Genomic DNA, 25,506 nt, shown 5'->3' on the forward strand with positions numbered 1-25,506 from the left:
TTTGAGACAGTCTCCCTCTGTCAGCCAGGCTGGAGTGCAGTGGGATGATCTCAGCTCACCACACCTCCACTTCCCGGGTTCAAATCATTCTCCTGTCTCGACCTCCCAAATAGCTGGGACTATAGGCGCATGCATCATGCCCAGCTAATTTTTATATTTTTACTAGAGACAGGGTTTCACCATGTTGGCCACAATGGTCTTGATCTCTTGACCTCGTGATCCACCCGCCTTGGCCTCCCAAAGTACTGGGATTACAGACACTAGTCACCACTCTCTGCTGTATATTACTTTGTAATCAGACAGTACAATACAGCTATTCAAATTATTTTATTTTCTTAAATTTAACGCATGTAAAATGTTGGGTGCAAAATCCATCCAATTAGCACAGAAGAAAAAAAAATCTAGTTCCTTTTTGTTTCAGCAACACAAAGAGATTTTTTCTTAACATAATGCATGCCCATGATTTTTTTAAAAATCCAATTAGTATAAATGGAACTATAAAAAGAAGTAAATCCACCCCCATTCCTGATCTTAGTTCTCAGTTCTTATCCTCAGAGGCAACCAATGTTCCCAGTTCATTATGACTATCCCCAGAATACTCTATGCATATACAAAATATGTATATACATCCAAAAGAGGTTTTTTTTTTTTTTTTTTTTTTTTTTTTTTTTTTTTTTAAGACAGGAGGGTCTCACTCTGACACCCCATCTAGAGTGCAGTGGCAATCATAGCTCATTGCAGCCTCAAACTCCTGGGTTCAAGCCACCCTCCCATCTCTCTCTCTTTTGTTTTTTGGTAGAGATGGGGAGTCTCACTACGTTGCCGAGGCTGGTCTCGAAATTCTGGACTCATGTGATCCTCCCACCTCAGCCTCCCAAGGAACTGAAATTAGAGGTATAAACCACTGTGCCCAACCTCCCAAAATAATTTTAAAATATTTTCATAACCATTCACAGCTACCTTTTAATAAAATTACCTATCAATTGTAGTAAGCACAGTGATACTCTCTTTCTGCAAATGAACCAATTTACAAGGCTTGATATAGGGAAAGCTCAAAAAGGTGGAGGTAGATGACGGCGGGCGGTGTATGTCCCAGACAACCAGCTTCCCTTCCATCGTGGCTGACAGTATTTGTGTTAAATTCAAGTGGAAGATGGACTGGCTAAACTTTCCCACAAGCTTGTTGAAGGTCTATGTTTCAAAAGAAAGGTTATAGTTATTGTCGGTAATAAATATAAAACAAAGGATTTATCAACACGATATTTTATAATGTTATGCTGAAATATAGTGAGAAAAAGAGAGAAAAAAAGAAAACAATCACTAAAAATCCTTTCCCATGGATTTCCATGGTCCAGGCATTTCTGGACCTCTGAAGCTTTGCTAAGAGCAAGTGAAGGGTTATGTACTCTGTTCAATTACATTGTTTGTTTAGAGTGAATGAGAGCGTGGTTAATTGCGGTTTGTACCTGTTAAATTTCTCTTAAGGAGGTTTCAGTTGGTAAAGAAACTGATGCCTGTTGTGAGCCAAAGCATGCTCTGGTTATAAAATAGCATAAAATAATTCTCCCAGTCTCCCTTGATCATAAAGTATTTTCCCATCAGTAGAAAATATTTAAGCACTGTACACAGAAACACCCTATTCTTTATGCTGCCCCATTCTCCAATAGCACAGAGAAGATCCTAAGGTTTGCCTCTTCTGACTTGAACACAGAGGAATAGTAAAATAACAATTAGTCAAGCAAGAGCACCAAGTTCTTTCTAAGAGCAGCACTGTTTCAACACAATGCATTTTTATCATTTCAAATGGCTCATGATTTGTAGATTCTATATTTGCAAATTCGCTTACTTGTAAGAATTGATTTGTAATCCCAAAATCAATACTTGCAGCTCTCTCTCCGTCATCTACAGAAGTGCATGTGCAGTGTGACAAATAATTTTACTCACCCAACATGCACATTTCCAGCTGAGGTCAAACAGGGCAATGCTCTGCCTTCCTGACTCAGCTCTGACCATAAACAAGTGTCCTTTTCTTTTGTTGAAACAGTCTTACTCTTTCACCCAGGCTGGAGTCCACTGGTGGGGTCTCAGCTCACTGCAACCTCCACCTTCTGTGTTCAAGTGATTCTTGTGCCTCAGCCTCCTGAGTAGGTGGGACTATAGGCATCTGCCACCATGCCCAGCTAAGTTTTGTATTTTTAGTAGAGACAGGGTTTTTCACTATGTTGACCAGGCTGGTCTCGAACTCCTGACAGGTGATCTGCCCTCCTCGGCCTCCCAAAATGCTGGGATTACAGGCATAAGCCACTGTGCCCGGCCACAAGTATCCTTTTCACGGTCTATTTAATGACATGTTGTTTGCATTTTGGGGTGCTTTTTCTTGGTGATTTCAGTATTTAAATTGACCCCCAAACATAGTGCTGAAGTGCTGTCTAGTGTTCCTAAGCAAAAGAATGCTGTAATGTGCCTTACGGAGAAAATATGTGGGTTGGATGAGTTTTGTTCAAGTCACAAGTTACAGTGGTGTTGGCCATGAGCACAACGTTAATGAATCAGTGTTATATATTAAATAGTGTCTTTCAACAGAAATACACATAAAACAAGGTTATGTATTGATCAGTTGGTGAAAATGTGACCAGAGGCTCATAGAAACTTACTTCTATATTTCCCTTAGGAGCAATAGTTCAGTATCTGCTAATTCGGTGTTTGCAGAGACTTTATAGAACATAACTACCAACAATAATGAGAATTGACTGTATTTTTTAGTACTTTCATTTATGAAAAACAAGTTTGCAGACTGAATCATCTCCTTGTGCCCATCCATCTCAACTTTTTATTTTTTGTTTGTGTCTTTTGCCTGCCGGGCGTGGTGGCTCACACCTGTAATCCAAGCACTTTGGAGGCCAAGGTGGGCGGATCACCTGAGGTCAGGCGTTCAAGACCAGCCTGACCAACATGGTGAAACTCCATCTTTAAAAAAAAAAGAAAGAAAGAAATTTCTACAAGTCATACCGAGAGAGAAGCAACTATGCAGAAAACCCATCATCAGGTGCTCCCTGAGCACGGGTTACATGGGCAGCAAACGCAGCAAGTGCTACACGAGACAACTCAAGTTCCACCTCAGACACAGAGCTTGCGGAAAGCAGGCAAGATGAAATGTTTCCTCAGCATCTGCTTCACCTCCTTCCTACTGGCTCTTAAACATCTAAATACCTAATGTCATTTATTATTCTGAAACTGAGCAACTTTATAAGGGTTCCACTCACGTTCGACCACTCTATTTATACTGTCTCATTCTGCCCCCCAGGGCTCTGTTGCCTGGCTGGAATGCAGTGGCACGAACATAGCTCACTGCAGCCTTGACCACGTGGGCTCAAGTGATCCTCCCATCTCAAACTCCCAAGTTGCTGAGACTATAGCCTCAAACCATCTTGCGTGGCAATTTTTTTTTTTTTTTTTTTTTTTTTGAGATGGAGTTTCGCTCTTGTTACCCAGGCTGGAGTGCAATGGCGTGATCCCGGCTCACTGCAATCTCCGCCTCCTGGGTTCAGGCAATTCTCCTGCCTCAGCCTCCTGAGTAGCTGGGATTACAGGCACGCGCAACCATGCCCAGCTAATTTTTTGTATTTCTAGTAAAGACGGGGTTTCACCATGTTGACCAGGATGGTCTCGATCTCTTGTCCCAAAGTGCTGGGTTTACAGGCGTGAGCCACCGCGCCCGGCCTTTTTTTTTTTTTTTAATAGTAGAAACGAAGTCTAGCCTGTGTTGCCCAGGCTGGTCTCAAACCCCTGAGTTCCAGTTGTCCTCCCACCTCAGTCTCCCAAAGTGCTGGGATTATAGGTGAGAGCCACTGCACCCCAACAACTTTCATTCTTTGTCGATATGCACAAACACATTATAAAAGCCATCACTTTTTTATATTTTCTCATGACAGTAACTCTTTTTATAACATTTTATTTTTAACAACACTTCTGTCATTTTCAGCTGACAATTCAACATGAATACAAGACCTAAGTAAAAATTTTCCAATTATTTCCCAATTGCTTAATATCAAGATGTACAAAGAATAGCCCAAAGCACCTAAGCTCACACATAAACATTTATCCTCCACAAAATCTGATGGATGAAAATCCAATAGGCATACTCACTTTTTCTGTTAAAAGTGGGGCATTGTGAGCCAGTGTATCTCTCTCTTCATACTGATAAGACAAAAAAATAATCACTAGTCAAAAAGACCCACTTTCCAGAGGAAGAACTGTATTAATAACAAAAGCAAAACAAATATACCTCAACAAGGTCAGAAATTTGCAATTTCTATGAGTAAGAGAACTTGTGGCCTTGGAAAATATCTAAAAACATTCTTCCTTTTTTTTTTTTTTTTTTTTGAGACGGAGTTTTGCTCTTGTTACCCAGGCTGGAGTGCAATGGCGTCATCTCGGCTCACCGCAACCTCCGCCTCCTGGGTTCAGGCAATTCTCCTGCCTCAGCCTCCTGAGTAGCTGGGATTACAGGCACGCGCCACCAAGCCCAGCCGATTTTTTTGTATTTTTAGTAGAGACGGGGTTTCACCATGTTGACCAGGATGGTCTCGATCTCTTGACCTCGTGATCCACCTGCCTCGGCCTCCCAAAGTGCTGGGATTACAGGTTTGAGCCACTACACCTGGCCGGAAAATATCTAAAAACATTCTGAAAGAAAAGCAAACATATAAAAAGTATAAAAAACGCCACAAATGATTATTACTTTTTTTTAGATGGAGTTATATATTAAACAAGGTGTCTTGGCTGGGCACAGTGGCTCACGCCTGTAATCCCAGCACTTTGGGAGGCCGAGACACGTGGATCACGAGGTCAAGAGATCGAGACCATCTGGTCAACATGGTGAAACCCCGTCTCTACTAAAAATACAAAAATTAGCTGGGCATGGTGGCGCATGCCTGTAGTCCCAGCTACTCGGGAGGCTGAGGCAGGAGAACTGCCTGAACCCAGGAGACGGAGGTTGCGGTGAGCCGAGATCGTGCCATTGCACTCCAGCCTGGGTAACAAGAGCGAAACTCTTTCTCAAACAAAACAAAACAAAACAAAACAAAAAAACAAGGTGTCTGGTGTCTTTAAACAGAAACATATCTATCGCCCAGCCTAGAGTACAGTGGTGTGATCTCAGCTCACTGCAACCTCTGCCTCCCAGGTTCAAGTGATTCTCCTGTGTCAGCCTCCCAAGTAGCTAGGATTACAGGCATATACCACCATACCTGGCTAATTTTTTTTTTTTTTTTTTTTTTTTTTAGTAGAGATGGGGGGTTTTTCATATTGGCCAGGCTGGTCTTGAACTCCTGATCTCAGGTGATTCATCCCTCTTGGCCTCCCAAATGATTGGGATTACATGCTTGGGAGCCACCAAGCCTGGCCTTAAGGTATTTGTTAAAGTTTTAAAGCCTTATTAATAGAGAATTCAAATTTGCATTAAGTACTATGTAAAGTCACAATTGGCTGGGGGGAATTGGCTCACACCTGTAATCACAGCACTTTGGGAGCGCAAGGCAGGTAGATCACTTGAGGTCAGGAGTTTGAGACCAGCGTGGCCAACATGGAGAAACTTCATCTCTACTAAAAATACAAAAATTAGCCAGGCATGATGGCAGGTGCCTGTAATCCCAGCTACTCGGGAGGCTGAGGCAGGAGAATTGTTTGAACCCTGGAGGCGGAGGTTGCGGTGAACTGAGATCGTGCCACTGCACTGCAGCTTGGGTGACACAGTGAGACTCCATCTCAAAAATAAAATAAAATAAAGCTATAATAAATATCTTAAATAATAACTATCACTGACAATCAGTGATTCAATGTGTTTTAGTTTTGCTTTACAATTTTTTATTTAGGTAAAATTCACTTAACATAAAATAAATTGCAACAATATTAAAGTGTACAATTCAGTGGTGTTTCATACATTCACAATGCTGAGTAACCATCTAGATCCAAGACATTTTCTTTTTCTTTAAAATAGAGTCTCGCTCTGTTGCCTGGCCAGAGTGCAATGGCATGATCTCATGTCACTGCAACCTCCGCCCCCCAGGTTCAAGCAATTCTCCTGCCTCAGCCTCCCAAGTAGCTGGGACTACAGGCGCACACCACCATACCCAGCTAATTTTTGTATTTTCAGTAGTGACGGGGTTTTACCATGTTGGCCAGGATGGTCTCGATCTCTTGACCTTGTGATCCACCCGCCTCAGCCTCCCAAAGTGCTGGGATTACAGGCGTGAGCCACTGCACCTGGCCAATCCAAGACATTTTCATAACCTCAAAAGGAAATCTCATACCCATTAAGCAGCCACTCTGTCTCTCCCCAGGCCTTGAAAACCACCAGTTTACTCTGTACCTGTGGACTTGCCTATGCTGGACATTCCATAGGAATGGCATCACACAACATGTAGCTTTCATGTCTGGCATCTTTCACTGAGCATCATGCTTTCAAGGCTAGTCCATGTCACAGCATGTATCAGTACTTCATACAGTAACATTCTATTGTATGGATAGACCACGTTTTGTTTACATAATCATCAGATGATGAACATTTGGTTTGTTTCTACCTTTTCGTTATTACAAATAGTGCTGCTGCTGTGAACATTTGTGTAGAAGTATTTGTTTGAATGCTTCTTTTCAGTTCTTACACATCTTACCCTGGAATTGCTGAGTCACATAGCTATTCCGTGTTTAACTTGGAACGTTATTTGTTTTGTTGTGGTTTGTTTTGTTGAGACAGAGTCTCACTCTGTTGCCCAGACTGGAGTGTAGTGGTACCATTACAGCTCACTACAGCCTCAAACTCCTGGGCTCAAGCAGTCCTCCAGCCTCAGCCCCCTGAGCAGCTGGGACTACAGGCATGCATCACCATGCCCTGTTAATTTTTTTCTTTTTAATTTTTTGTAGAGATGAGGTCTTATTATATTGTGAAGGCTAGTCTTGAACTCCTGGCCTCAAGTGATCCTCTTGCCTTGGTCTCCCATGGTGCTGGGATTATAGTCATGAGCCATTGTGCCCAGCCTCCATGTTTTTTATTCTCATGATTTTGCCCCTGTGTCAATATATATCACTAATCTGTTTGCTAATACCTTTCTTTTTTTTTTTTCTTTTTTTTTTTTTTGAGACGGAGTTTCGCCCTTGTTACCCAGGCTGGAGTGCAATGGCGCGATCTCGGCTCACCGCAACCTCCGCCTCCTGGGGTCAGGCAATTCTCCTGCCTCAGCCTCCTGAGTAGCTGGGATTACGGGCACGCGCCACCATGCCCAGCTAATTTTTTGTATTTTTAATAGAGACGGGGTTTCACCGTGTTGACCAGGATGGTCTCGATCTCTTGACCTCGTGATCCACCCGCCTCGGCCTCCCAAAGTGCTGGGATTACAGGCTTGAGCCACCGCGCCCGGCGCTGCTAATATCTTTCTAAAAGGAATAAAGTCCTAGGTTTAAAAAACAAAAAACAAAACAAAACAAAAAACCTATATTTTAGAGCCAGGTGTGGCGGCTCACCCCTGTAATCCCGGTTACTTACGAGGATGAAGTGAGAGGATCACTTGAGCCCAGGAATTCAAGACCAGCCTGGGTAACACAGCAAGACCTCGTTTCCAAAAAAACCACAAAACTTATATTTCACTCTTGTTAAATAAATTCAAATAAACATTTGCCTAATTTCTTTAATAAAATGAAATAAATAAAATTAAATTATTTGCTTCTGGTTTAATATGCTAATTTCCAATGGGATTAAATAAATATTATAATTAAATAAAAACATTTTAATATATATTCATTGCTTCCTAAGTAGAGATACTATCTTGTTACATTACTGAAACATTTGTCCTTGAAGAATGAATACATACTTGTACCCACATTTAAAACAAATCAAAATATTTCTACTTACCCATGCATAATATATTGCCTGTGTTTTACTATTGCTCACCAATTCTTTATTGTTTTTTGGGTTAAAAGTAAGGTAGTTCTGAAATATAAAGTATGGAAATATATTAATGATAAATTTTCTGTTTCTGGTTAAGCTGAATATTAAAATTAAATAATTTTAATTAAAACAAATGAGTAGGAATATAAAACAAAAGATATGGCATTTGATAAAAAATAGGAACAGCATTTAAATACTGTTGATTAAAATAAATAGTGTCAAATGTGTTTATTTTCCAGTCTTATCTATTACAATTCATCATCTATAAATTGGAACAAGCTTTTATTTCCCTTTTTTTTTTTTTTGAGACAGAGTCTCCCTCTGTCACCCAGGCTGGAGTGCAGTGGTGCAATCTCAGCTCACTGCAGCCTCTGCCTCCTGGGTTCAAGCAATTTTCTTGCCTCAGCCTCCTGAGTAGCTGGGACTACAGGGGTATGCCACCACGCCTGGTGAATTCTTGTATTTTTAGTAGAGATGGGGTTTCATTATGTGGGCCAGGCTGGTCTCGAACCCGACCTCAACTGATCCACCCGCCTCAGCCTCCCATAGTGCTGGTATTATAGGTGTGGGCCACTGCACCCGGATGTAACAAGCTTTTCTGACAGTGGTCAATTTAAAATAATGGTAACAATAAAATAAACTGGAACAAGCAAAAGTAAACCCATATTCACCAATAACCTTTATTCTGTGTCCTTTTAGATAAACAGTGCTGCATATACATTTCTAAACTTGACAGGGCCACACGATATCTTGGAATGAATGCAAGATATTGAACGGGGATTCTAATTCCTGCCAAGATGGTGAATAGCATGGGCTGCTGGCTCCCTTCCCAAAACTCAACCCTGCAGAAACTATGGACATGAGGGAAACTTTAAATACAGAAACCAAATAATCACAGCAAGAACAACAAAGCAAGCTCTTCCTGGGGAGCCATGGGGCATGTGTTTGAAATGTGCAAGGGAGGTGGGTGGCAACAGTCTGCGGTGAAAGGCTACAGGGGGCAGCATTGAGGGGCCAGCTGGAGAAAAGCTTTTGAAGTTCCATTTCTGCCATTTCCACCCTGTCTCCACACCTATTCCTTATCTATCATTTTCCGAACATTTTATGAATGTTACATACCACAGGAGTGTCAACTACCAATGCCAGTGTTTGAGAATTAATACCAGAACAGCACAAAAGCCTGGGTAGGGCAAGGAACTGGCAAAAGCAAGCGCATGAAGCAGACTTCAGAAAGCCTGAAAACCAGCCTCAAACCACCTCTGATCTGATTAAGCTGACCCCTCTGCCAGGTGCCTTTAAGAAGCACAAGTAAGTCTTCTTTGGAGGAAGTCATCTCGAGCCTCAAATTTATGTCCACACTTTAAATAACACAACATCAGGCATTTAGTAAAAAACAGCCAGGCATATTAAAGAGATTCATCCAGGCCAGGTGCTGCGGTGCACGCCTAGAATCCCAGCACTTTGCAAGGCTGAGGCAGGAAGATCGCTTGAGGCCAGAAGTTCAAGACCAGCGGGGACAACAGAGCGAAACCTCATCTCAAAAAAAAAAAAAGACATCCAAATGACTGAAAACCAAGGGGAAAAAGCAACTGGCAGAAAGAAGCCCGCAGGAAATCCAAGTATTGGGGTTATTAGACACAGACGTACAATCACTAGATGAACATGCAGGAAAGTAGAGGACAAGATGGAGTCTCACAGAAGATAACTCTACTTAAAAAAGGAATCAAATGGGGATTCTAGGCCGGGCGCGGTGGCTCAAGCCTGTAATCCCAGCACTTTGGGAGGCCGAGGCGGGTGGATCACGAGGTCAAGAGATCGAGACCATCCTGGTCAACATGGTGAAACTCCGTCTCTACCAAAAATACAAAAAATTAGCTGGGCATGGTGGCACGTGCCTGTAATCCCAGCGACTCAGGAGGCTGAGGCAGGAGAATTGCCTGAACCCAGGAGGTGGAGGTTGCGGTGAGCCGAGATCGCGCCATTGCACTCCAGCCTGGGTAACAAGAGTAAAACTCCATCTCAAAAAAAAAAAAAAAAAAAAATGGGGATTCTAGACCTGAAAAAATCATTTAAAATATTCAATAGACAGTTTAACAAAAATTTAGACACAGCCAAAGAAAGCACTAGTCAGTAGGAAAGGAAGACATATTATAGTAGACAAATTATATAGTTTCTGCTTCCAGACTGATGCAGAAACAGATGAAAGGATAGAAAATACAGAAAAGAAAAGACCAGTGGGACAAGACCAAAAAAGGTCTAACTTATGTGGAATTGGAGACCCAGAAGGAGAAGAAAGAAAGAATGTGGCAGAAGAAATGTGTAAAGAGACAATGACTGAGAATTTTCCAAAACTGAGAAGAGATATAACATCCCACGTTCAAAAAATCCTAAAGGATACGCTTTTTAAAAATTAACAACATACTCATATACACACAGACACATCACTGAAAAACTGCTGAGGCTGGTGCAGCAGTGGCTCATGCCTATAATCCCAGCACCTTGGGAGACTGAGGTGGGAAGGTCACTTGAGCCCAGGAGTTTGCGACCAGCCTGGGCAACACAGCAAGACTCCATCTCTACAAAAAAAAAAAAAAAAAAAAAACCTGGTGTGGTGGTGCTATCTGGGAAGCTAAGGTAGGAGAATCACTTGAGCCTAAGAGGTTGAGGCTGCAATGAGCTGTGACTGTGCTGCTGCACCTCAGCCTAGGTGATAGAGTGAGGCCCTGTCTCAAAAAAAAAAAAAAAACCCTGCTGAAAACCAAATAAAAAGCTGTAAAAGCAGTTGGGGGCCAAGGAGAGAGATATACAACATTCAAAATAGGGATTGACAACTGACTTTTCTTTTTTTTTTTAAAGGGAGTCTTACCCTGTCACCCAGGCTGGAGTGCAATGGTGTGATCTCAGCTCATTGTAATCCACCTCCCGGGTTCAGGAGATTCTCCTGCCTTAGCCTCCCAAGTAGCTGGGATTACAAGTGCGCGCCACCACACCTAGCTAATTTTTTATATCTTTAGTAGAGACAGGGTTTCACTATGTTGGCCAGGCTGGTCTCGAACTCCTGACCTCAAGTGATCCACCCACCTTGGCCTCCCAAAGTGCTGGGATTCCAGGCATGAGCCACCACACCTGGCAACAGCTGACTTTTCAACATAAATGGTAGAAACCAGAAGACAACAGAATCAAATCCTTGAAGATACGAAGTACTTCAGATCAAGACTCCATCTCAAAAAAAAAAAAAAGGAAGGAAGCACTGACACTTGCTATGACATGGATGAGCCTCGAAAACATGATGCTGAGTGAAAGAAGCCAGGCACAAAAGCTGCATCGTGGATGATTTCACGCTAGAGTGGTAGTAAAATACTACCACTCTAGAATTCTATAACAAAGGAAAATATCCTTCAAAAATAAACACTTGTCCATGAACATTCACAGCAGCTTTATTTTTAATAGCCACAACCAGGAAACAACCCAACGTCCACTGACAGTGAATTAATAAACAAACTATGATGTACCTATTCAATGCAGTACTATTCAGCAATAAAAAGGAATATACTGACACATGCAACAACAAAACTGAGTGAAAAAAAACAAAGCTCTCTGCAAATGGAGTCCATTTATTACGTAGCAAATTCTAGAAAATGCAAACTAATAATCAGGATGGTATGTGTTGGGAGGTGGATGGAGGAATCAGATCACACCTTGGAGGCCATGTTATGGAATTTTAATTTTATTCGGAGGACAATGAGCAGTTATTGAAGGATTCTAAGTATGGGAGTGATATAATATTTTAATTATTTAAAAATAACACTCTTGACTGCTGTGGGAAGATTGTTAGAGAGTGAGGCGAGAGTGAAAGCAGAGAGACCAGCTGGCCAGATGGTGCAGGCAGGGGTGACTGTGGCCTGGACTAGGATCGTGGCAATAGAGGTGGAGAGGAGAGGGAAGATTTCAGGATATAGCTTGGAAGTAAACAGCCTTGGAAATAGATGCCAATACCCAAGAAGAAAGCAGAGCAAGAAGAGGGCTGGGTGTGGTGGCTCATGCCTATAATCCCAACACTTTAGGAGGCTGAGGCAGGGAGACAGCTTGAGCCCAGGAGTTGGAGACCAGCTTGGCCAACATGGAAAAGCCCGGTCTCTGTAAAAAAATTTAAAATTAACTGGGCACAATAGTGTGCACCTGTTGTAGTCCCTGCTACTCAGGAGGCTGAGGTGGGAGGATTGCTTGAGCTCAGGAGGCAGAGGCTGTAGTGAGCTGAGACCGTGACGCTGCACTCTAGCCTGGAAAACAGCGAGACCCTGTCTCTCAAAAAAAATTTTTTTTTGCATTTTAATCATTTTAAATTTAGGTCACCATGTGTACACAGCAAGGTTGCAAGGTACAAAATTGACACACAAAAGTCAGCTGCCTTTTTATACATTAGCAGTGAACAATCTAAAAAGGAAATTAAGAAAACAAATCCGGGCCGGGCGTGGTGGCTCAAGCCTGTAATCCCAGCACTTTGGGAGGCCGAGGCAGGTGGATCATGAGGTCAAGGGATCGAGACCATCCTGGTCAACATTGTGAAACACCGTCTCTACTAAAAATACAACAAAATCAGCTGGGCATGGTGGCACGTGCCTGTAATTCCAGCTACTCAGGAGGCTGAGGCAGGAGAATTGCCTGAACCCAGGAGGCGGAGGTTGCGGTGAGCCGAGATGACGCCATTGCACTCCAGCCTGGGTAACAAGAGTGAAACTCCGTCTCAAAAAAAAAAAAAGAAACAAATCCATTTATAATAGCATTAAAAACCAAAAAATCCTTAGGAATAAATTTAACCAAGGAGGTGAAGACATGAACTGTGGAAATCACAAAACATTCCTGAAAGAAATTAAAGATATAAATGAATGGCAAGGCATCCCATGCTTATGGATTGGAAGACAATTCTGTGAAGATGATGATACCACCCCAAAGTGATCTAAGATTCAATGTAATCTCTATCAGAACCCCAAAGGCATTTTTTTGCAGCAATAAAGAGACCTGTCCTAAATAGCCACATATGGTTGGTGGCTACTGTGTTGGCACAACTTTAAGGAGGAAGAAAATTTTTTCAGGGGTAAGAGTAGTGTTTCAGGGAAAGGAAAGAAGATGGACGTAAGGCTGCGTAACCTTATGTGCCTGGATGAGTCTAGTCACTCAAATCCTCTATTTTGGTTTGATCCTGCAAGCCAGGTATGTACTTATCACAGTGCCTGGCACAGAACACATACTCGATAAATGCATGACAGATGAAGCATGCAAGGATGCATGAGACAAGTCACAACAGCAGAGAGCAGAGACCCAGGAAATCGGGATTATATATGTTTGGCCTCAAACTCCTGACTTCAAGTGATCCACCCACTACAGCAGGCGTCCCCAAACTTTTTACACAGGGGGCCAGTTCACTGTCCCTCAGACCGTTAGAGGGCCGCCACATACTGTGCTCCTCTCACTGACCACCAATGAAAGAGGTACCCCTTCCTGAAGTGCGGCAGGGGGCCGGATAAATGGCCTCAGGGGGCCGCATGCGGCCCGCGGGCCGTAGATTAGGGACGCCTGCACTGGAGCCTCCCAAAGTGCTGGGATTACAGGTGTGAGCCACCACATCCAGCCTGGCCTGGCATCAATATAACTTTAGGTTGATGTTTACAGGCTCAAATTGAACTCACCTGAAAACCATACTCTTTGGGCAGTTCGAGAGTACACGCTGGCGTTTCCACTGCCAAAGTCCACTTCCAGATGGATACCTTCTGAAGGGGACAGCGGAGAGAGGGGCATGAGAAGGTCTGTGAAGTCTGCTGAAGTAACTTATACCTCTTGTGACTCCGAAACTTCAAGCAACTAAGGACAGAGGCCCGGACTCTGTGCTGTGGAGTCTGGTCTTTTGAGAGTGTCACAAACATCACACAGCCTGAACAGAGCTGCCCATGTGGACACGCTGGACGGATCGGCCAGCTCACTGAGGCTGATCCAAAGGGCCTTTACCTGGACTTCAGCGTCTGAGATGGTTGCCAGATACTTGGCGTCGTGGGCCATGGCCATTGCCCTGATACCGTTCCCTTCGGGGCAGCTGTCAAATATCGTGTGCACAGGAATACTGCAAAACAGGACGGGGAGGGATGCCTGCTGAGGTCTCCCTGGCTTCCCAGAGAGGCCCAGGGCAGGTCTGAGCTCAGCTCAAACCTCCCCAAAACATCACGAAATGTGGTCTATCCATATAGTGGAATATTTTTGAGCCATAAAAGAAAATGAATCGGCCAGGAGTGGTGGCTCATGCCTGTAATCCCAGCACTTTGGGAGGCTGAGGTGGGTGGATCACAAGGTCAAGAGATCAAGACCATCCTAACCAACATAGTGAAACCCCCATCTCTACTAAAAATACAAAAATTAGCTGGGCATGGTGGTACGTGCCTGTTGTAGACCCAGCTACTCGGGAGGCTGAGGCCGAAGAATCGTTTGAACCTGGGAGGCAGAGGTTGCAGTGAGCTGAGATCATGCCACTGCACTCCAGCTTGGGCGACAGATCAAGACTCCATCTCAAAAAAAAAAAAAAAAAAAAGGAAGGAAGCACTGACACTTGCTATGACATGGATGAGCCTTGAAAACATGATGCTGAGTGAAAGAAGCCAGGCACAAAAGCTGCATTGTGGATGATTTCACGCAGATGAAATGTCCAAAATAGGCAAACCCATAGAGACAGATAATGGGTGCAGGGTATCCTTCTGGGGTGGTGAACATGTTTTGGAAGTAGACAAAGATGATGGTTGCATAAGAGTGTAAATATACTAAATGTCACTGAACCGTACGCTTTAAAATGCTCAGTTTTATGTTATGCGAATTTAACCCCAACAGCAATAGTCAGGCCTAACTCAGGGCAATGGCCCTGCTGTTTGCTCTCTTCATGAGCTCTAGTTTCGCATTCACTAGTTACCGGGGCACTAATTCTGTGCCAGGCTGTGACTGGCAGGAAGGATGTAAATATGAAAAGATGACTAGAACAACATCCCAGCTCTCAGGGAATCGGGCACTCTCCTACACAGGTGGGAATGCAAAGAAGCACCACCTCTCTAGAAGCAATTTGGCTGCATCTATCAAAATCTTCAGTACGTACACCCGACAGCCCAGTAACTCCACTCCTATGACTTTGTCCTAGAGAAATCATGGAAAAAGGAAAAAAAGGTCAATGAAAATTCGTAGTCATCGTGGTATTGCTCTAATAGCAAAAAATCAAGCAACACAAATGTCCCTTAATATACCAGACATGATTGATTGATTGATTGATTGACTGATTGATTGATTGACTGATTTTGAGGCCGAGTTTTACTCTTGTTGCCCAGGCTGGAGAGCAATGGAGCGATCTCAGCTCACCACAACCTCTGCCTCCTGGGTTCAAGCAATTCTCCTGCCTCAGCCTCCCGAGTAGCTGGGACTACAGGCACGCACCTCCACACCTGGCTAATTTTGTATTTTTAGTAGAGACGGGGTTTCTCCATGTTGGTCAGGCTGGCCTCAAACTTCCAACCTCAGGTGATCCACCCACCTCAGCCTCCCAAAGTGCTGAGATTACAGGCATGAGCCACCGCTCCTGGCCCCATAGATGAATTATTTAAAAAGATATTATAGCATAACTATAACATAAAAAACTAGGCTGGATGTAGTGTTGCACGCCGGTAATCCCAGCACTTTGGGAGGCTGAAGTGGGCAAACTGCTTGAGTTCAGGAGTTTGAGATCAGTCTGGGCAACATGGCAAAACCCTGTTTCTACCAAAAATACAAAAATTAGCTAGGCATGGTATCACGTGCTACTTGGGAGGCTGCAGTGGGAGGACTGCTTGAGCCCAGGAGGTTAAGGCTACAGTGAGCCGAGATCATGCCACTGCACTCCAGCCTGGGTGACAGAGCAAGATCTTGTCTCAAAAAAAATGAAAATAAAAATGAGGCCGGCGTGGTGGCTCATGCCTATAATCCCAGCACTTTGGGAAGCCAAGGCAGGTAGATCACCTATGGTCAGAAGTTCAAGACCAGCCTGGCCAATAGGGTGAAATCCCATCTCTACTAAAAATACAAAAAAGTAGCTGGGTGTGGTGGCAGGCACCTGTAATCCCAGCTACTTGAGAAGCTGCGGTAGGAATATCACTTGAACCTGGGAGGCAGAGGTTGCAGTGAGCCAAGATTGCGCTGTTGCACTCTAGCCTGGGCAACAAGATCAAAACTCCATCTCTAAATAAATACATAAATAAATTAATTAAATATATAAAAATGAAAATTTGGCCGGGCGCGGTGGCTCAAGCTTGTAATCCCAGCACTTTGGGAGGCCGAGGCGGGTGGATCACGAGGTTGAGAGATCGAGACCATCCTGGTCAACATGGTGAAACCCCGTCTCTACTAAAAATACAAAAAGTTAGCTGGGCATGGTGGCGCGTGCCTGTAATCCCAGCTACTCAGGAGGCTGAGGCAGGAGAATTGCCTGAACCCAGGAGGCGGAGGTTGCGGTGAGCCGAGATCGCGCCATTGCACTCCAGCCTGGGTAACAAGAGCGAAACTCCGTCTCAAAAAAAAAAAAAAAAAAAAGAAAATTTTGCTGCCTTCAAAAAGAATGAGGTATATCGGGAAAATGACTCAAATTTGTAAAGAAAGCAAACTGCAAAACAATAGCATCATCCTAATTTTGTGTGTGTGTGTGTGTGTGTGTGTGTGTCTGTCTGTCTGTCTGTGTGTGTGTCAAAAAAATTCTCGAGGAATAGAGTCCAAACTTTAAGCAATGGTTTCTCTGGAGATGGGGTTTAGGTGAGGAGAAGCTGTTATTTTTTGCTCTTATACTTCCGTATTGTGTTACTGACAAGACCTTAGAGCTGTATAATTCTGACAAAGCCTTGAAATACACAGACTTAGATGAAATGTAAGTATCTAAGGGAGCCAAAGCGTGCAGAAGCAGTGGAAGCGAAGATGGAAGTGGTAATGTTTGGGTCGGGGGACGTCCACTGACTCCCACTAAAATGAAAAGTGGATGGTAGCAAGACAAACCAGGAACTTGGGCTGTGTGGTTCTTTTTTTTTTTGGTTATGGAGTCCTCGTCACAGTGAAGATAAACAGGCCTCAGTATCTCTGTATGTCACACCAGGATCCCAACTGGCTGACATCCAGTCTGTGTCCCAGCTGAGGACTTCTGTGGTTTTCTGTCACTTGAGAAACTTCATCCCACTGACAATTGGCCCTGACAATTGACAAGTGGCCCTGACAATTCACCTGGGAAGGCAATCCCTAAATATTGAAAATAACACAGTGAAGTCCTTAGTGAGAAAATGATCTTATCCCTGGAGATACTTGGAATTGAATATAGAGAAGATGTGAAGTCAGTCAGACCTGCATTATTAACATATTTGTGATAAGAGAATTTGTTCATTTTTTAGGAATTTGTAATGTTTAAGTGAATTTGACCTACCAGCACTGCTAACAGATTCGATTTGTGATGTTAATTTAAAATACATAGTTTATTTAGACTTGTGATTTTAAGTTGAAATCGTATTAGGTTTATAAACAATATTAGAACACTTAAGAGAACTTAAGACTTACCGTATTTATGTCTAATTTACTAGATTTGCAGTAATTACTTAAGTACCATGAAGGATTTGTTTGTTAATCAGACTGCTAAAAAAACTTAATGAAACTGAATATCTTAAATTTCAAAATGCAGTTTAAAATGTTTAAAAGGAGTTAATAACAAAATTTGTAAGTGGGGCCAAACGTTCATCAAACCCTCCTTAAAGGTGAATGCAAAAATATGCTGGATTTATAAACAGAATAAGATTTTTAAGTTGAGTGAAAAACTGGAGGAAGAACTACGGTTTTTAATTTATGACTAATAAAATGAATATTAATTCTAAAACCAAAACGGCCTCTGAATAATCTTTTCTGGGTCCCAAAGTAATCACTTGGGATATCACAAAACTCATATTAACATAGCATTTGCATTATTAATCACAGATATGCTTTACTGTGTAATTTGTATTAAAAAAAGAAATCACCGCCCTCACGTTGCTTTGTGTCTAATAGAGAGACAGTTTCACAAGAAGAATACAGTGGATCAACATCATAAAGGGGCAGCTCTGTTTGGTGAAGGTGTCGGTCAGCAAAGGCTTCAGAGACAAGACACACCTGAAGGACTCCCACCCTCGAGCCAGCCGACTGCAGATTTCCTACTGCATGAGCTAACAGCTTTCCCTGTGGTTAAGTCGGATGTGCCACTACTTGCAGCTGAGACCATGTAGCAACTGCAGATGGCTACTCTTGCAGGCAGCAGGCATTTCACTTTCTGGGGGAAGCGTCTGCACAGCCCTAATGCAGTGTGCATGTTCCCTGTAGCATAAGCTGATTTGACAAAGGGCAGTCCCTAAAGGGTTTTAATCAGGGGGGCAACCCAATCAGCTTTATGTTTGGGAAGAGCTCTCACTAACAATGTTGTGGAGAAAAACAACATGAAGCTATCCATATATGCCTGTTTAAAACAATAGCAAATGTTTTAGAAGGAAATATAACAAATTGATTACCTCTAGAAAGAAAAGTAGGATTGGAGATGGCAGCCAGTGCTTTCTATGAAAATGTATTGGTTTTCATTAAAAAAAAAAATTTTTTTTTGAGATGAAGTCTCGCTCTGTCGCCCAGGCTGGAGTGCAATGGCGCGATCTCGGCTCACTGCAACCTCTGCCTCCCGGGCTCAAACAATTCTCCTGTCTCAGTCTCCCGAGTAGCTGGGATTACAGACATGTGCCACCACACCTGACTAATTTTTTTGTATTTTTGTAGAGACTGGGTTTTACCACGTTGGCTGGAACTCCTGACCTAAAGTGATCCACCAACCTCAGCCTCCCAAAGTGCTGGGATTACAGGCATGAGCCACTGCACCTGGCCTGGTTTTCATTAACAGTTTTCTATTAAAATGTACTAAAATCTTTTTTAAATATAAATTAAACAGACGAGCCAGCTGTGGTGCCTCATGCCTGTAACCCCAGCACTTTGGGAGGCCAAGTTGGGTGGATCACTTGGGCCCAGGAATTTGAGACCAGCCTGAGTAACATGGTAAAACCCCATCTCTAAAAAAACTATACAAAAAAATCAGCTGGATGTGGTGGTGTGTACCTGTGGTCTCAGCTACCTGGGAGGCTAAGATGGGAGATCATCTGAGCCCAAGAGGTAGAAGTTGCAGTGAGCCGAGATTGTGCCACTGCATTTCAACCTAGGCAACCGAGTAAGATCCTGTCTCAAAAACAACAACAACAACAACAACAACAACAACGATAACAGATAGGCTGGGCATAATGGCTCACACTTGTAATTCCAGAACTTTGGGAGGTGAAGACAGAAGGATCACTTGTGCCTAGGAGTTCAAGACCAGTTCAGGCAACATAGCAGGACCCTGTCTCTACAAAAAAAAAAAAAAAAAAAAAATTAGCCAGGCTCAGTGGCATGTAGGTCCCACCTACTCAGGAGGCTGAGGTCGGGGGATCACTTGAGCCCCAGAGGTGAAGGCTGTGGTGAGCCGTGATCACATCACTGCACTCCAGCCTGGGTGATAGAGTGAGACCTTGTCTCAAAAAAACCAGATGAAAGACCATACGTTGTCTGGGCTATCCATACAATGTAATGTGATTCTGCCACAGAAACAACATGTGCCACACCACAGATGAACCTTCAAGCACAAGGCTAAGTGAAAGACGCCAGACACAAAGGCCATCTATTGCAGGGATGTGAAATCAGAGAAGCCACAGGAAATGAAGTGTCAGACGCCACAGAGAAGTCAAGTCAGATGAAGATCGGGGTTGAGCAATGTGACCCCTGGAGGTCACTGATCACATGTGGGAAAGCAGTTCCTATGTCCCCCACTCTAGAGCATTCAACACAACTTCCTAACCTCCTCATGAATCTGGACTCACTCGCTGAACTCTCCCAGCTCCCCACCCACGCACCCAACTAACCGGGCCCAAACAATCTTGTCAGTGAATCTGACTGCTCTCTGCCTCTGGACCAGGAGTTAAGAAAGAGAACCCATCTAGGATCCTCTATCGTGGGCCGGGTACTGTGCTCTAGCGAGCCTCATGACATCTTGCACACTGGGTCTACTCGGTAAGTAATGGTCCCTCCAAATGCGGGCCCACCCAGAACCTCAGAATATGACCTTATTTGGACACAGGGCCTCTGTGGATGTAGTTAGTTAAGATGAGGTTATACTGGACTAGGGTGGGTCCCAAATCCAATGTCCAGTGTCCTCAAGAAGACACAGATGGGTGCATGGTGGAAATGCCATGGGAAGATAAGAGGCAGAGACTGGGGGGATGCGTCCACAAGCCAAGGACACCAAGGGTCACCTGTAGCCACCAGAATCTAGGGGAGAGGCCTGGGACAGATTCTCCCTCATAGCCCCCAGAAGGAGCCAACTCTGCCAACACCTTGGTTGCAGACTTCTGGCCTCCAGAACTGCAAGAAAGTAAATTCCTCTTATTTTCAGCCACGTCATTCGAGGTAATTTGTTACAGTAGCCCAAGGAAAGTAAAAAAACAGTAGGTGTCATTATTATTTTTTCACAAATGGAAAAGTCACTTTCTTCTCTGGGCCTCCAAGTCACAGAGCAGACTATGGCCAAGCGGGCATGGAAGCCCAGGAGGATGGCAGAGCCCACACTCACGCCTTCCTCTTGCCACCTGCTCTTTCATGTCACCCTGAAGTCCCCAGGGCCTCTTCCCCTCTCCCCTTCCAATTCTCCTACCCAGGCAAGCCACCACCGGCCACATTCCCTGTTCTTAATCCCACCTGGCCAACACGGCCGGACATGCATCACCACCTTCCTCCCACCCACCCACCTGCTGCAGGCTCGTGCTTTCTGTTCCCACCAGGCCTGCCCTGAACCCCACAGTTCCTTCCCTTCATTTGGTGGACCCTTACTGCATTCCTATCGATTACACCACGCCGCAACCCCACAGTCCAAACTTCCAGCCCCAATCCAAATGTCCTCGATAGATAAACCGGCCTTCTGCTTGAGAGCTGTCACACAAAGTGGCATACTCAGCCCCCCAGTGTCCCTCAACTGCCTAGGCATCTTCTTGCCCAGCACTACACAAACTATCTGTGGCGAAAGACATTTTTGTTCCATTGCGGGCCAATACGTATTTTTTTTTCTTGAGACAGGGTTTTGCTCTGTCACCCTGGCAGGAGTGCGACAGCACGGTAATGGCTCACTGCAGCCTCAAACACCTAAGTTCAAGCCATCCTCCCGCCTTAGCCTCCCAAATCGCTGGGATGACAGGCACGCACCACCACACATGGCTAAATTTTTACTTTTTGTAGAGACAGAATCTCACTATGTTGCCCAGGCTGCTCTCAGACTCGTGGCCTCAAGTGATCCTCCTGCCTCAGCCTCCCAAAGTGCTGGGAGGTTCCCAAAGTGCAGGAGCCACTGCACCTAGCCCAGATCAAATACTTTTACAAAATAAAAATATCATAGCAAGAACAAATTGCTATAAACGTTCCAAAGACCGCCTCGCATTTGCTGTACTTTCTGTTCCACATAGCCCAGGACCGGCTGTCTGATCAGCTCCGCCTGCAGGCCACACTTTGAGCAGCACTGCTCCAGCCCATGGAAATTCCACCATTCCTTGTCTGATGCAGTAACAGAAAAGAGACCAGAAAAGCGGAATTTTATGAGTTAGGAAGAAAGGCAATAAAGGAAGACGACCTTGATACCAGAGAAACCCTCCATCCAGTCTGCCTCCAGCCAGGGAAGGAGGAGAGTGAGTTACAGAAGCAGATACCAGGAGGGTAAGAATCCCGGCCTTCCGGACCTGGCTCCAGTGCCAGAGAGCCTGTGGCTGTCCATCGCCCCTCACCACCTAGCCTGGTTTCTAGATCAAAGCAAGCATGCCTTATTACCCCAGGTTAAGAAGGCCACTGTGGCCGGGCGCGGTGGCTCAAGCCTTTAATCCCAGCACTTTGGGAGGCCGAGGCGGGTGGATCACGAGGTCGAGAGATCGAGACCATCCCGGTCAACATGGTGAAACCCCGTCTCTACTAAAAATACAAAAAACTAGCTGGGCATGGTGGCGCGTGCCTGTAATCCCAGCTACTTAAGAGGCTGAGGCAAGAGAATTGCCTGAGCCCAGGATGCGGAGGTTGCAGTGAGCCGAGATCGCGCCATTGCACTCCAGCCTGGGTAACAAGAGCGAAACTCCGTCTCAAAAAAAAAAAAAAAAAAAAAAAAAAGAAGGCCACTGTAACTCCTTTCTTAGACTCCACAGTGTGTCCAAAGGCTGGTAGGCTAACTTGAGAAAAACATCAGACGCAGTCCAATAGATGGACACCCTACCAAATCCCTGACCTGTACTCCTCAAAACTGTCAAAAGTCGTCAAAAACAAGGAAAGTCTGAGAAACTGCCAGAGTCAGGAAGAGCCTAAGGAGACATCACAGCTAAATCAAATGTGGTCTCCTGGATGTTTGTCAATAATAATGTCAGTATTGGTTCATGAATTATAGCAAATTGATCCTACTAACGTAAGATTAACTAATGTGGGTATGGGGTATATGGGAATCTTGAGTACTATCTTCCCAATTCTTCCATAAATCTAAAACTGTTCTAAAAATAAAAGTCTGTTAATAAAAAAAAGAGAGAGAGAGGCTGGGTGCAGTGGCTCGCACTCGTAATCCCAGCACTTTGGGAGGCTGAGGCAGGAGGATGGCTTGAGCCCAGGAGTTCAAGGCCAACCTGGGAAACAATGCTAGACCCCATCTCAACAAAAATATAATAAAATAAATTATTTAAAAAGAGGCGAGGCGAGGTGGCTCATGATTGCAATCCTAGTGCTTTGAGAGGCCAAGACGGAAGGATCTCTTGAGGCCAGGAGTTCAAGACCCACCAAGGCAACATAGCAAGACCTCATTTCTACAAAAAAAAAAAAAAAAAAAAAACAGTCAGCCAGGTGTGGCTGCATGCGCCTGTGGTCCCAGCTACTCAAGAGGCCAAGACAGGAGACTCGCTTGATCCTGAGAGTTCCTGGCTGCAGTGAGCTATGATTGCACCACTGCACTCCAGCACGGGCAGTAGAGCGAGACCCCGAGTATATGATAAAAGAAAAGAGGCGCCCAGGCGCAGTGGTTCACGCCTGTAGTTCCAGCACTTTGGGAGGCCAAGTCAGGCGGATCACGAGGTCAGGAAATCGAGGCCATCCTGGTAACACTGTGAAACCCCGCCTCTACTAAAAATACAAAAAATTAGCTGGGCGTGGTGGCAGGTGCCTGTAGCTACTCGGGAGGCTGAGGCAGGAGGATCGCTTGGGCCCAGGAGGTGGAGGTCACAGTGAGCCGAGATTGCGCCACTGCATTCCAGCCCGGGTGACAGAGTGAGACTTTGTCCTAAAAAAAAAAAAAAGAAAAAAGAAAAGAAAAGAGGCAATGGTGGGTTGTTAGAATTAGAGAGGGACTGCAGAGAAACAGCAGCTTTGGAAAGCCTCCCAGCATTACCATACCTAAAACCACGGTAGGCAAGCAGATCGAACGTATTCAACAAGAAACATATGGAACGGGGAGCAGGGATCGACAGGAACACTTGGGAGTGACCATTAAGAACTGCCCAGAACAATCATTAAAAAATCCAGAGACAGCAGATGCTGGAGAGGATGTGAAGAAATAGGAACACTTTTACACTGTTGGTGGGAGTGTAAATTAGTTCAACCATTGTGGAAGACAGTGTGGCGATTCCTTAAGGACCTAGAAATAGAAATTCCATTTGACCCAGCAATCCCATTACTGGGTATATATCCAGAGGATTATAAATCGTTCTACTGTAAGGACACATGCACACGAATGTTCATTGCAGCACTGTTTACAATAGCAAAGACCTGGAACCAACCCAAATGCCCATCAATGATAGACTGGACAGGGAAAATGTGGCACATATACACCATGGAATATTATGCAGCCATCAAAAATGATGAGTTTGTGTCCTTTGTAGGGACATGGATGAACCTGGAAACATCATTCTCAGCAAACTGACACAAGAGCAGAAAATCAAACACCGCATGTTCTCACTCATAGGTGGGTGCTGAACCATGAGAACACATGGACACAGGGAGGGGGGCACTACACACGGGGGTATGTTGGGGGGAAATAGGGAAGGGACAGTGCGGGGTGGGGAGTTGGGGAGAGATAGCAGGGGGGGAAATGCCGGATATAGGTGATGGGGAGGAAGGCAGCAAATCATGCTGCCATGTGTGTACCTATGCAACAATCTTGCATGTTCTTCACATGTACCCCAAAACCTAAAATGCAATTAAAAATAAAAGAAAAATAAAAGAACTGCCCAGAAGAGGCAGCGTGACCAGCCACTAGAAAATCTGACCTTGTACAAGTAATGTTTCTCACTGTAAATGACAGATTTGCCATCTGGGTTATGCTTTGAGCTTGTGTGTGCTGGGTTGGTGCAAGTCAGCGTAAGGCCAGTCTACTGCAGAACACCGACAAACCCTATTTCTAGGCATTGGCATTACTCGTTCTTTGCTTAGTCACAGTGGCAGACACTCTACAAAAATTAGGGGAGAAAGGAAGTGACTACACGAAGCCTACCCTGTGAAGGAGTCCCATATAATGACCAGGCAGTCTGGCCCTTTGTCTGCTGTGGCGACCCACCGCCTGTCTTCACTGATGCAGACGCAGGAGATAATATTGGCGTGGCCCTATGGAAATGGAGAGAAAACGCTTTGAAATACCCAAGATGCGGCCCAGCCTCAGCTACCATCAGTGAAGACTGGGGCCCCACAGACAAAGCTGAGCTCCTTTCAACGCTCATCTGCCTGGAAATTCTGTTCCCACTGGCCTTCCCGGGGGTTTCTCCACCTCCTAGTGGGTGATTTTCAAACTTTCTCTCCCTCCATACACCTGAAAGATAAGCTCCCCACGTGAACAGCGGCTCCTCGAGGTCAAGGCAGGCAGCCACTCCCAACCCAAGTGGAGGATAAATATCTGGGCTCGCCTGCCCCCAGCCACTCTGGAGTCACGCTGCCAGCCCCTTCTCTCTAGAGCACTGCTCACTTCAGGGCTCTCAGCAGCTCTGGAGCAAAAAGTTCCTCACTGGTCTCTATACTTCCACTCTTTTTGTTTGAGACAGGGTCTCACTCTGTCACCCAGATTGGAGTTTACTGACACAATCTTGACTCACTGCAGCTTTGACCTCCTGGGCTCACGCAATCCTCCAACCTCAGCCTCCCAAAGAGCTGGGACTACAGGCACATGCCACCATCCTCAGCTAATTTTTAAATTTTTTTAGAGACAAGGATCTTGCTATGTTGCCCAGGCTGGCCTCAAACTCCTGGACTCAAGCAACTCACCCACCTCGGCCTCCTCTGCCCTGGCCTGTGCTGAAATTGCAGGGATGAGCCACCATACTTGGCCTCTGCTTCCACTCTTCTTACAATCCTTTCGTGCACACAAGAGAGGAATCTTCTGGAAACACAAATGGCAGCGCCCCCTCCTGGGAGACGGCCCCTCTTCCCTCCCTCTCTCATTC

At 44.7% G+C, this 25,506-nt stretch overlaps 1 protein-coding gene across 4 annotated transcripts in view; it reads right to left on the reverse strand.

Annotated features, from left to right (window-relative positions):
• Positions 1-25,506, reverse strand: part of CFAP251 (cilia and flagella associated protein 251) — a 91,867-nt gene that overhangs the window by 50,952 nt on the left and 15,409 nt on the right. For all 4 annotated transcript variants that reach the window (XM_074402135.1, XM_074402134.1, XM_074402136.1 and 1 more), the window contains 6 exons: positions 24,567-24,676; positions 13,946-14,057; positions 13,630-13,710; positions 7,907-7,984; positions 4,147-4,197; positions 977-1,191 (listed from right to left, as the gene is read on the reverse strand). In XM_074402135.1, coding sequence (XP_074258236.1) covers positions 977-1,191; positions 4,147-4,197; positions 7,907-7,984; positions 13,630-13,710; positions 13,946-14,057; positions 24,567-24,676 — 647 coding nt within the window. The remainder of the gene's footprint in view (positions 1-976; positions 1,192-4,146; positions 4,198-7,906; positions 7,985-13,629; positions 13,711-13,945; positions 14,058-24,566; positions 24,677-25,506) is intronic.

The sequence above is a fragment of the Saimiri boliviensis genome, chromosome 7, assembly GCF_048565385.1.
Source record: "Saimiri boliviensis isolate mSaiBol1 chromosome 7, mSaiBol1.pri, whole genome shotgun sequence".
Lineage (NCBI taxonomy): Eukaryota > Metazoa > Chordata > Mammalia > Primates > Cebidae > Saimiri > Saimiri boliviensis.